The following is a 12,092-nucleotide window of genomic DNA, read 5'->3' on the forward strand; positions in this document are numbered from 1 at the left end:
CCGGATGGACCTAGGGCAAGCGCCATCCATCATCTGCTCGAGATTAATTGGGAGTAGCGCCTACGTTGTTGCACTTCCAAAATGGCCTCTCTTTACGTAAGAGAACAATGAAAGAGCCAGAGAGAGAGAGAGCGAAGCATCTGCAGGACCTGTGGGTCGCAAAGAAACACATCATTTTTCCTTTTTTCCCAGATAAAAATATTCCTCTTTGATCTACTTATTAGGTATCGGGTTGCAGGGTGACATGTCCATGAATGATCAAGACTATCGTGATTAATTGTCGATCTGATAAATAAAGTACGAGAACTCGAGATCAAAGCGACTAGAGATCGAGTCTGCTACCAAATAAAGATAAGGAAATTGGCCAATATTCTTGGATAACAATGTAGGTGTGGTCCGGAACCAGCTTAGAAAGATTTTCGTGACTCCGTTTGGGAAAGGTTGACGAGGCCGTCCACCAGGACATGCTCGAGACCAAAAAAGAAGGATAACCACAAAAATATATAAAGGACTAAATAGAACCGCATTAACCTCGTGAATTGTCCAAGATCTTATCTCGATTTCCTGGGGCTCGTGTTTCTATACGTAAACGTCGAACCTGAGCCACCTCGTGCACAGAGTGGACATAGTCCAGCAGCCAACCGACTGGAATTGGCTACCTGGTGGTCCGCTGTCGTCGAGTGCACGGAGCAATTCGATTCTTCGTCCGATATTATTACTGCTGCCAATATTAATCCCTGCCATTACTTCCCTAGGTCGATTCGGCTCAGCAGGGTCGTGCAACGAACACGAAGCTGCCAGTTGGCAGTTGACCACGCGAACTGGCAGCAAACGAAGGAAAAGTGAGCCGGTTGGCCTTCGCCTCAACGACCAAGCTTGCTCGCCCTAACCAGCTCAATTCATTTGGACGTCCTTTTACCTTTTATCAGGGGCGGCTGACAATCCATTTTTTCCATCTACTTTTAACTCAATAATCTTACTAGGGACTACGAGGTCTCACAGGAGAGCACCAAGATCAAACGTGGAATTACCAGGTACGTTTAATACGCCAGTGCGACTCGACTTCTATTGAATGTTTGTTGAGGTCGAATTCACCGTGAATTCAATCCTCGTAATAAAGTCTTCAGAACCAGGAATCATGTGACCATACTCAGGCTCGTTCGGGCCAACACGCTTCCCTCAATCGAATCCCGTCCGGACCGAGCAGAGTTCACCGGATTGACCTGGCCCCTCGAGCGATCCTTAATCGACGCATAATACAGAGCAAGAGGAATCTGCGGACCGGCTGCCCGTGCATGGCGTCACGGTGTGTCTGGCTGGGACTAAAAAGAGTCACACACTAATAACTGGAGCACCGTTGTGTAAGCTAGTGGGTGGCCGCCTTTCTCCGCGGCGTTTCAAGTCGCCCAGGAATTCCGGTAAGGACGAATCGACACGTAACTCTGCGTAGATGCTGAAAAGTTAAAATCTACCCTTTATAAGAGAAATAATAGCTCTAACGAAAGTCCAAATATTGAATTACCAGCAGGTAGCACATTCTATCGATGTGGCATCCCGATAGTATCGATAGAAGCGAATCCCTTCGCTTGTAGTTTGAAATATCCTCTCGCCGAGCATCAACAGATCTGATAAAGAAATGTCTTAAGTGGTCCGCACCCTGATCGGTCGATCGACCCAAATTAGATTTAGGCAGATCGCGTGCCGACAAGCATTACGATTCTCGTTTATGTAAGCCGACTTTACACGCCTACATGCGTATGCTCGCGTGCGTGCTGCCAGAACGGACACGAAGGACAATGGTAACAGTGCCATTACATAGATATATATAGATATAGATAGATATACTATAGACACATTAAATACACCTATGGCCGTTGCATAGATTTCAATATGTCGTAACGTTATTATGGGCACCGCGAACGACGCGGACTGGACACACATACGTGGCGCACGTTCCCTTCTATCATAATAACAGCGCAGAAGTTAATCGGGCCCGACAATGGATAATCGGTAACGCCACACTCTCGTCTTATCGCCATTTTTATTCTCTCTCTATTTCTCCTTTACTATTCACGCGAAAACCTCGAGCCATGCAGTAATCGCGTTTCTCCTGAAGAAACAAATAGAAAATTCTCCAAATGTACACGATACATTTGGCAATGCAGGTATGTGGCTGCATGTCGAAACCGAGTTTCCTTCGTCTTCGCCGTAAGAAATATCCGCGACGAATTTTTGAAACCCAACCAAATAAATGAACTCCCGTACGCTCAAAGGGGTCAATCGGGTCATATTGAGTCAAGGATTCGAAACTCTGATCGTATCAGCGATGCACGTGGATATGCAGCCTAGGACATTTTTTCCAAACTAACCGGTATAATCGCTTTCCGATTAAAAGTTCTCCGTCTCTCGATCGCTGGAGGACACAAAATGGCTCTTGCTCTATCGGAAAAGACATTTGCGACAAGTGAAATGTCACGCAAACCAGATTGACAGATCCCACGTGTAGTATAAACGCCGTATGACGTCCGTGACCAATAACTGTCCTGACGTTCTTGTGATCTATGAGATGTTCATCGCGACGGAACGATCGCGCGCACGAGAAACTCAGCCGAAAGCGAAAGGAGTCGAGTCTATAGATTGTGCACACGTGCATAGATTGCACGGGGACGCATGTCTAGATCTAGCGTTACATGTATCTATATAGATATATGTATATAAAGTTTGGGGAGCAGAATTTCAGCAAGGCTACCGCCGCCCCTTTCATAAATTTCTTACTGCGATATCGCTGGAAATGTGCGTTCATATTTGTCTGCAGGTATACCATATCACACGTGGACGCAATCATTATCCACGCTTGACATTCTTTCAAGCTAATTTCGTAAGAATCAATCGGTTTTGAGGATCGATGACTTTCAAACGGTCTTACCGACACGACTTTGAATGCCAGGATAACGAACCGGTCGACGATCCTTACGACAGGACACGCTCGATTCCCAGCGGACCGGCAGTGTATTTATTTCCAGAAAGTCGCGCGAGAGAAGCTGTTAGCTTGAAAGTATCTTGAGAAACTTGGTTTTTTGTGGGTTTTCAACGAACTGGGAGGACATTGCGTAACCCCTCGATTCGATTCTCTCGGCAGTCTCTTTCCCTCTGAAAGTTCTGTCTCTGCGCATGCGCCCCTGGACGTCAGTTGCCAATTCGAAAACTGACACGCTTCCACTTTCAATTAATTCCATGTGCGCGGAAAAGAAAAATCCGCTTTAATAATCGATACATTCTCTATTATCATATAATCGTCTGGCTTTTGCCTTGCTCTGCTTTTCTCATGTATTTTGCCACAGTCACAGGGGGCAAAACGCTCTCTTTCCGTGTAGCTGCACGCGTATGCATGCTACATTTTTAACGAGTCTGATGGTTGGAATCAGGAATTGAGAACGTCGACATATCTTGAGATCAAAGGACGTTCGGAGTTTACCTTTTCTTTTTGTCGTCCACGACTTCCACGGCACTTTGAAGGCCATACAAGATTTTTGCTTGCGAATAATCCGACTTCGGAAATCATTTTCAGACGTTTTAATTAGCGCTGCTTACGTATCGCGTACGCGACCCTTCTTGCGACGGGGACAAGAAAATATTTGACATTCTCAAATAACAACGACACCCTCGTGTGGAAACCATTAGTGACACCAGCCGCTCTTTTCGCCAGACTTGAAAGTCTCTTCGATTGTTAAAACTGGGAATTGTACAGTCCGATTGCCATGAAGGTCGATTCCGCCATATCCGGTTGGTTGGACGTGGACGGCAGATCGAGCCCGCTGCTGTCTTCGAGAAGAGAATACGTTCCTCGAGTGATGTCGAGGAACGTATACCTTTTCTTTTAAATGGAAAATTTTCGAAAAATTCAGACGACCTACGTACAGGAAGTGGCTGTGAAGTGAAGATATTTTCATTCTTAAAGAGCATACCTATACACGTAGGTTTTTATGCAGACGATGCTGACCTAAACCGAAGAAGTAATTATCGTAATATCACTAGACTCATTCACGATAATGCATGATAGATAACCCTACTTTTTTAATACCTCACAAGAAAAAGAGAAATTCCGTGGATGAAGAAAGAAGAAAGATGCGAGCCCGCTCTTCATAGAATCCACTTTGATCTTTCTCGCTCTGTCATTTGAATGGTTTTACGGACTTGAACTAAATAATACAATAGTAAGTAGAAGCTGAAATTCCAAAACTTCAATGCCACCGGATTCACCACGCCCATGCCCAAAGGGGTTTACCTTGGGTAATTACTATTCTAATGTTGTCACCTTGATCCCAGTGTTACGAGGCGAAACGAAACGTATCTGTATCTATCGTATCGTATCGTATCGCAGGAATGTCATGACGCGTGATACGATTACGCCCTTTCCGCCGTTTACCTATGGCATTTTTAATCTTTGAACGGTACAGCGGCAGGTCCAGTCTCACAAGCTGGGAAAAGCGGACGGCTTCGAGATTGGATGCACTTTTTCAAATTGTCTTGGGTCACGAATGACGCTTGACTTCGTGATCTGGAGCACCCACGCCTTTCTACTAGATTCGTCAGACATGACTGTTCCCTTTTCTACTTTCGACATTACCGACGGTCAAGGGGCCTTCCTTGTCCCTGACGTCGATAATATTCACGGCAAAACTGAAACCATGTCATTTGACCAGTCATTTTTAGAGACAACAACCTTTAATTTTACCGCAATTGATCCTAAATTATCTTCAGAAGTATGATTTAGGAAAAAAAGGGGTTCAATTTAACCAGAAATAGTATCGCAAAGAAAGTCTAATCACAGTCTCACGGTTTGGTTGACAAATACTTGTTATTTAGAAAAAGTTTGACATTTTTTTATTAGCCAAATCATCCGCCTCGTCAGCTTCGCTCTCTTGGTGTTATTCGACTTGAGAGAAATAGGCACAATATAATACGAAGGAGAAGAGAATTTACGAAGAACTCACAAAAAGTTGTAGCCCCGCGATTTTCATATCGCCATTAAAGAGAAAAGCATGACGCAATCAGTGGACGCTTTCCTTGCTTCGCTCGTAACGTTGTAACTGACAGTTCGCGGATACTTGTGTAATGGCGACCGATCCAGCCGACAGTTCACCTTTAACGAGCTGCAATAGATAAATGCCTGCGTTATGGCCGCCTGGAGGATCGATCTTCAGTAAATCCTAGATCTAGGTACATTCGGATAGGATTCAAGTAGATCTTCGCGTCAGTTGGCATTTCCTTGCAATCGTCTCCCACGTCCTAGCGCCGATCCATCTCTAGGTCGTAAATCAGCTGTAAGAAGATGAAATCAGCAAGATTGATGAATCAACCGATCGATAACATCTCCGGAGAGTCAGAAGATGCTTCTTCACTCGCGATAATTTAACAATGAGCCCGTCACGAGCTCACCTCTGATAACACTGAAAAACGAACGATGGCTCGTGAAACCGTTTTTCTCGTGGATTAGTAAGTGACGATGGCACGAGTCATTGAGGAACATCATCACGTACGAACCGACTGACAAAGATTTTCAGTTATCCTGAGAAGTCAAACAAAATGAGATCGACGCTCACGTAACGTAATTAGTGAATAATAGATTGTTAGAAACCAAGTCAGTTTTCATGTCGATAAAGGGTCGAAGTGTGCGAGTAGTGCTCCAGGGTTTGTTTCTACGGTTCTTTATTATCGTTTATCTCTCTATAGCAGACGATAAGCACCGGTTATAAGAGCAGTTGTGCCATTCTTGGCGAACAAATACTTTTACTTGTAACACATTCGCAACGTGTTTGACAGTGCTTTGCCAGTTTGCTCTAGTTTCGAGAAAGGTTATTGACCAATCACTAATCACCGCGACGAAATTAATCTGAACTGTTACCGAGGCGCTCGGGACGCAGTCGTTTTGCGAGGTTCAGTGCACAAAGTGCCTATTGATCATAGAGTCTTTAGAAAAAAAGCTATTTCCAAAAGTAACCACGTTTCCTTCACATCTAGGTCACAGGCGTAATCAGACCCTTTTGTAAACTGGTAATCGAAACCAGCGGGCTTTCATAATGGATTCGCACGATTTGTGCTAATTTGGCTCCTACTGTTACTCTTGGATTTCTTAGACTTTTAATGGCCTAGAAAGCAGTTTCTTTCAATGAAACAGAATCCTGGGAAACTAAAGTTGCCATTACAATTTTACTTAGCTTCTTTATTAACTTTTTAAACTTAACTAATATACATCACTCGTCTCGACGTTCTTTGATATTCGGCACAATTTATAACTTATTTTCCCTCCCGATAAGCATGTATTTTCATATTAAGGAATCCTTCTGGAAGCAATATTCGTGCTTAGCAATACAATTAAGTTAGGATTCTGGCACTTGGCCCTCTATGAGGGCATAAAGCCACAAGGAACAAGAAGAAGAAGTTAGAATTAAGATGTTCTTCCTTTAGCATGTTTTTTAATATAGCCGAATAAAAATTATCGAAAAGGCAAACTGATTGTGCACAGTGAAACATTTGCCCAAGTTCTCCTGAAGCACTTCAAACGAAATGCAGGGCATACACTATTCTACCAGTTATCAATGGTTATGGCATCGTTTACCTTCACAAATTATCTTAATAGTTCCAATATGATAGAAAAAGGCGCTGTACAGGTGACATTTATCTATGATTATCATTATGTACAATATGATTTACAAGCGTGTATACGCGCAATTATTTCTCGTTTCTCTTTAATACTCTTACCTGCACGCGGCTAGATAGGTAATAGTTGGGCGCAAGTATGTTTTTTGCTTAAAAATCAATCGCATGTAAACTCCACATATTTTAGGCCTTGATTATTTCCATTTTCGCTTCCTTGTTCTTCAAGTCTATGAGAACCTGCGAAATTTACATTATTCATTGTACAACATTCGATTGGTACGATTTCATACTCTTTTTTTTTTTGACGAGATACTGATACTTCTAGGAATATCTTAAACAAAATGGATAACTACACGCAACTTTAAAATTAACTAACTCACTTTGCCGGAAGATTTCATTTCCAGGACAAATTTTTTCGCTTCATTAATGTTGTATAAGCCGGTTACCATGGATATAATTGGCCTGATAAGACCTTCTTCGAAAAAGTCCAAAACATCATCACCTGATTGCCTATTTGAATAAACAAATCCGATAATTACAAACTGCAAGGGATCAATCAAAAGGCGAACGTACCGATATAATTTATGATTCTTTCTTCTGTATTCTCTCAAACTGAGCCCTGTCAGACTGAAGGAACCTTCTTGCGCCTCAGTTTGGGGATTGACAACGTTTGCCGCGACACCAGCCACAATCATGCGCCCTTCATGACAAATATTATAATTAGATCATGGCTTTTTGTTAATTGTAAAACGTTTTAAAATGAGATTGTACCTTCTCGAGATAAGTATTGAACCACCACGGCAAAATTATTGTCACGTAATATATCCTTCACAGCTGTTTTTGAGTTATAAACATCAGTGAAACTGTAAATATAAAGATAGTTTTTCTTCTCATAATCTCTTTTTATATCTCAAATTTCCAACTCTCCCCATATATCCCCCCATTTTTTAAAAATGTATGGACATCATATGAATCCATTATCTTACCACTTTAGAAGTTTCTTAAAATTTTCTCCAGCAACACCATCGAATATAGCTTTAATGCTGCGATCAGCAGCTGCAGCTTCAATTTGCTTTATTAATTTTTTGTCACTAAATTTAAATGCTGCGAATGCTCCTTTATCTCGCACAAGAGCCGCTCTTTCCTCTGTGGCGCAGACAGCGATTACCTGAAAATTTTTTGTAACAATCATGGAAATTATCAATGCTCCACAATAAATACGTTCTACATACCGTGCCTCTGAAAACATTTGTGGCAAGATCAACAGCAGCTAAACCTGCACCAGCCAAACCAACATTAATCAGAATTAAATCGTTCTCTTCAATTCCTGCATGCTTCTCCAAACCAATTAGTGCCGTTGTATAATTTTCCAATATGCAAACAACATCACGCAATTTGGCCGATTGTGGAACTTTCCAAATATCCTAAAAGTATTATATTATCAAGTAAAGGTTACTCAGTTACAACACCTAATGGCTTGTAAAAATCTTGTGAAAAGAGACCCCAATTTCTGCAACACATTGCTCTGCAAATCCTCCATGACGTTCCTTATTTAGGGCAATAATTTTATCTCCTGGTTTGTACCCTGCTTTTTCAGCCTCTTGACCAACTTGAATAAGCTCACCCACCAGCTCATATCCTAGCACTGTTGGAAGACTAGGTTCAAACATATAGATATTTTCAGCAAGCAGTACATCGGAGCCATTGAGAGCACAGTAATGTACATCTATAAGAACCTAATAAGAAAACATGATTCATTAGAGCATTCCAATAATCAAAACAGAGATACAAATTAATACATTTTTTATTTGTAAAATACTGTCGATAATGAATATTCAAGCGCAATAGTTAAACTATCATTGTCAATCTCACCTCATTAGGTTGCACAACTTTTGGCTGTTCGATATTTTCAATGCTCAGTGGACTAGCAAACTTTCTGAGAACGGCAGCATGAATTTTGCCTGGCTCTGGAGCCGGTATGAGTATCTTCGAAGTGTTCTCCGCATCCGATACAATTTGCGTCGTAGCTGTGCTACTGAATCTTCCTCTGACAATTCTTGATAAAATTTGATTATGGTTCTTTAAACAAAGTCGTGAAAAAATTTGACGTCCCGCGGCCAATGGCATTTTTATTAACGTATTTCTTCTTGATATCCAAATATTTTTATGTACATTTAACCGGTATAACCTAGTACGTCCAGTATCATCTGATACGCTACAACAAAATACTACTTACTACATCTGTAGCGGAACGTTGGAATTGAACCAACTTTCAAATTTGAATAATTAAAGAATAAATAATTCGTATATTATGTTATTTATTCATTTATGTGTACAGTACTACATCTTTATACGATATCTTATACATTTAATAGTTTATAATAGGTCCTGGAACTTATATGCTTGAAATTCATCATTTGAAATATTTTTTTTTTATTAATGGAAAGACATTTGATATACAAGATCTTCATTCATGAGGTCCTCAATCCAATATTTTTCCAAAACATTTTACAACTTAGTTTTTTTTGGGCAGGAGGCTTTGACCAATCAACATTAAGAATAAGATGATCGTATCCACAGCCATTAAGCGTGCTGATGGCCATGGCAGCTTCAGCTCGGAACTTGAAATGTGCATAAGCAAAACCTTTGCATAAGTTGGTTTTCTGATCTTTTGCAAGAAAAAGCTTTTTAGTAAGACCAAAAGGTTTGACAAGTTCTTTCAATTCATCATTTGTCATGTAGTGTGACAAATTTGAGATCTGGATTGCATAGGTGACATTGCGAGGCTTCTGCATTGAATCACAATGTTTATTTCCTCTGCCTCGCATGCTGGATGGCCCATATTTGCTACCCTGAGGCTTATCAAGTTCAGTATTTGCACTGGGCATTGCAAGACCTAATAAAGGTTTCATGTCATCCAGTACTTTTCCTGAAAAATCTAATCATCGAACACAACTTGTTAAGCTTGTAAAAAGTTTGTAATCTTTAATTTACATACCACCAGCAAGAACACTACCCTTGTAGGGACATTTTGAGGTCCAATGACCTTCGTGACAGTTACGGCACTTAACGACACCTTTGTCATCCATCGTTTTAGGTTTATATTGTTTAACTTGCCTACCACCAGGTATAATGGCATGCTTGTAACGACATTTTTTGGTCCAGTGATTTCCATTACAGTTATGACACTTAATGGCATTCTTATCATCTATTCTTTTAAGCTTACATCCTTTAATTTGCATACCATCAATAACAAAGGTACGCTTGTAACGACATTTTGGGGTCCAGTAATTTCCATTACAGTTACGGCACTTAAAAACAGCCTTGTCTTCCATGCTCTTAAGCTTCTCGTGGGAATCACCCTCAACTTTATTCTCTTCTCCCTTATTTGAAATGAACTGCATAAAAACGTCTTTTACTGCACAGTAATAACAGGGTTTTTTCTTGATGTTAAATTATATTTCTACATATAATCTAGCGCGTTGAACAATAGCTGATACACGATAACGAATTACTATTGGCTGGTTCCTCGGGGATCGAACGAAGGTTAAAATACATTGAATATATACCTAATATTCGTTATATACTTATAAATACGCAATACATGCTTTTCATCTAACATCACTTCAGTGAAAACGTAGCTGCTGTCGACTAACAAACCGTCGAAATTGAAACAACTTTCAAATTTGAATATTGAGAGAAAAGTAATTTATATATTTTTATGTATGTTTCCCACTTAATGGTTTATAAAAGAAAGGTTTTGGAACTTATATGTTTGAAATTCATTTGCAATATTTTCTTTATTCATACAATGTCACCTGATGTACAAGATCTTCATTCATGAAGTCGACAATCCAATATTATTCCATGAGATATCTTACAACTTAATTGTTTTGGGCAGGAGGCTTCGACCAATCAACATTAAGAATAAGATGATCATACCCATAGCCGTTAAGCGTGCTGATGGCCTTGGCAGCTTCAGCTCGGAACTTGAAGTGTACATAAGCGAAACCCTTACATAAGTTGGTTTGTTTATCTTTTGCAAGATAAAGCTTCTGAATAAGACCAAAAGGTTTGACAAGTTCTTCCAAGTCAGCATCTGAGGTGCTCTCTGACAAATTGGATATTCGAATTGCAGTGGTGTCATCGCGACGCTGCATTTGCATTGAATCACCACGTTTGTTTCCTCCGTCTCGCATACTGGGTGGCACATATTTGCTACCTTGAGGTTTTCCAAGTTCAGTAATTGCACTAGGTACTCCAGGACCTAATAGAGGTTTCTTATCATCTGGCACTTTTCCTGAGGAAAAAAAATCATTCAACAAAACTTGTTAAAGTTGTAAAATTGTTGAAATTTGTATTCTTTAATTTACATACCACCAGCAAGAACAGTATCCTTGTAGGGACATTTCGAGGTCCAATGATCTCCATTACAATTACGACACTTAACAACACCCTTGTCACCCATGCTTTTAAGCTTGTCAAGGGAGTCGTCCTCAACCTTATTCTCCTCTTCTTTATTAGAAATGAACTGCATGAAAACATCTTCTGCTCCAACAGTGGTAGCAGGATTGGGACCAGGTCTATCGTCAGCCGAATCTCCAAATTTGCTCCAGGCCTTACGTGCGGCAATCGTTTTTGAGACGATGCGCCGTTCAATTTTATAAGTACGCACTACTTTGACTTTCTTGTTGTCATCATTATATTTATATTCTGTGAGAATTTTGAAGCCATTTTCATAAACTTCTGATGGAGGTGGTAGCGCTCCTCCTTCTTCCTCGACTTCATCTGCCCAGCTGGACTTTACTTCGTGTGTGATATCTGGCATTTCTTGAAACCTAAAGAAATAATTTCTTCATTGTTTATTGATGAAACACATATAAATGATTCTATAAAACGTTCGATATTAATAAATTCAGTTTTACGCAATTGAAATATCATTAATATATCACAAATACCTCTAACATTACAAACAGTTAAATAATTGTAGTTTTATTACGTTTATAGGTTAATAATGTACGTAATAGAAATCTCGAGAAATATAAGTAGAAATATATACGTGATAGATGATTGTGCAGCTAGTCCAGTATAATCTTATTCTTGCAATGTATACGCAACTTGGGAAAATAAAAATAAGCACTAATATTTAGGAGCTACAAAATAATATGCTGTACAAAGTGGTATTTCACGTGGACTGAGTTTGTCCATTGGAAGAGACTAAATGTCAAAATATGAAGAGCTATGAATTAAACATTATTAATTTAGTTACTCACAGAAGTTATCTTCTTGAAATTGATTTTGAAAAACTGCAAGGAAATATTTAGTTTTAGGAAAAGTGACAACCACCCAACAACTGTCGATAAACGGGGATGAAATGGAGGAGCAGCCGCGTGCGACAGGCGACTTCAACGCCGCCACACGGTTTTTCTGTC

General features: G+C 40.2%; 3 protein-coding genes across 5 annotated transcripts; all 3 read right to left on the reverse strand.

Annotated features, from left to right (window-relative positions):
• Positions 1-4,914: 4,914 nt before the first annotated feature.
• Positions 4,915-8,902, reverse strand: LOC107269301 (quinone oxidoreductase-like protein 2). 2 transcript variants are annotated; one of them, XR_003060137.1, is made up of 9 exons: positions 8,533-8,902; positions 8,163-8,396; positions 7,893-8,084; positions 7,647-7,828; positions 7,432-7,523; positions 7,234-7,360; positions 7,041-7,170; positions 6,763-6,897; positions 4,915-5,322 (listed from the first exon to the last, which is right to left on the reverse strand). XR_003060137.1 is itself a non-coding variant. In XM_015742995.2 (8 exons), the coding sequence occupies exons 1-8, from the start codon at positions 8,785-8,787 to the stop codon at positions 6,844-6,846; spliced, it is 1,266 nt and encodes a 421-aa protein (XP_015598481.1). In that variant the 5' UTR covers positions 8,788-8,901; the 3' UTR covers positions 6,203-6,843. The 2 variants fall into 2 exon arrangements, 1 of the variants encoding a protein (XP_015598481.1); XM_015742995.2 differs by lacking the exon at positions 4,915-5,322 and having other exon boundaries at positions 6,203-6,897; positions 8,533-8,901.
• A 59-nt stretch (positions 8,903-8,961) lies between these two features.
• Positions 8,962-10,304, reverse strand: LOC107269303 (eukaryotic translation initiation factor 3 subunit G). 2 transcript variants are annotated; one of them, XM_015743001.2, is made up of 2 exons: positions 9,659-10,304; positions 8,962-9,589 (listed from the first exon to the last, which is right to left on the reverse strand). In XM_015743001.2, the coding sequence occupies exons 1-2, from the start codon at positions 10,062-10,064 to the stop codon at positions 9,132-9,134; spliced, it is 864 nt and encodes a 287-aa protein (XP_015598487.1). In that variant the 5' UTR covers positions 10,065-10,304; the 3' UTR covers positions 8,962-9,131. The 2 variants fall into 2 exon arrangements, with proteins under 2 accessions (XP_015598487.1, XP_015598486.1); XM_015743000.2 differs by having other exon boundaries at positions 8,962-9,598.
• A 137-nt stretch (positions 10,305-10,441) lies between these two features.
• Positions 10,442-12,080, reverse strand: LOC107269304 (eukaryotic translation initiation factor 3 subunit G). The gene is made up of 3 exons (XM_015743003.2): positions 11,934-12,080; positions 11,038-11,498; positions 10,442-10,960 (listed from the first exon to the last, which is right to left on the reverse strand). The coding sequence occupies exons 2-3, from the start codon at positions 11,486-11,488 to the stop codon at positions 10,545-10,547; spliced, it is 867 nt and encodes a 288-aa protein (XP_015598489.1). The 5' UTR covers positions 11,489-11,498; positions 11,934-12,080; the 3' UTR covers positions 10,442-10,544.
• Positions 12,081-12,092: the final 12 nt, after the last annotated feature.

This window comes from Cephus cinctus, unplaced genomic scaffold (assembly GCF_000341935.2).
Source record: "Cephus cinctus unplaced genomic scaffold, Ccin1 Ccin1_scaffold0629, whole genome shotgun sequence".
In the NCBI taxonomy this organism is placed as follows: Eukaryota; Metazoa; Arthropoda; class Insecta; order Hymenoptera; family Cephidae; genus Cephus; species Cephus cinctus.

Coding starts and splice junctions, on each gene's coding strand:
- LOC107269301 (XM_015742995.2), bottom strand. CDS start 8,787: ATGCCATTGGCCGCGGGACGTCAAATTTTTTCACGACTTTGTTTAAAG. Junction 7,524..7,646: donor TTTAAGAAACTTCTAAAGTG/GTAAGATAATGG, acceptor TTATATTTACAG/TTTCACTGATGTTTATAACT. Junction 7,171..7,233: donor AAGAATCATAAATTATATCG/GTACGTTCGCCT, acceptor TTATTCAAATAG/GCAATCAGGTGATGATGTTT.
- LOC107269303 (XM_015743000.2), bottom strand. CDS start 10,064: ATGCAGTTCATTTCAAATAAGGGAGAAGAGAATAAAGTTGAGGGTGAT. Junction 9,599..9,658: donor GGGTAGTGTTCTTGCTGGTG/GTATGTAAATTA, acceptor TTCGATGATTAG/ATTTTTCAGGAAAAGTACTG.
- LOC107269304 (XM_015743003.2), bottom strand. CDS start 11,488: ATGCCAGATATCACACACGAAGTAAAGTCCAGCTGGGCAGATGAAGTC. Junction 10,961..11,037: donor GGATACTGTTCTTGCTGGTG/GTATGTAAATTA, acceptor TTTTTTCCTCAG/GAAAAGTGCCAGATGATAAG.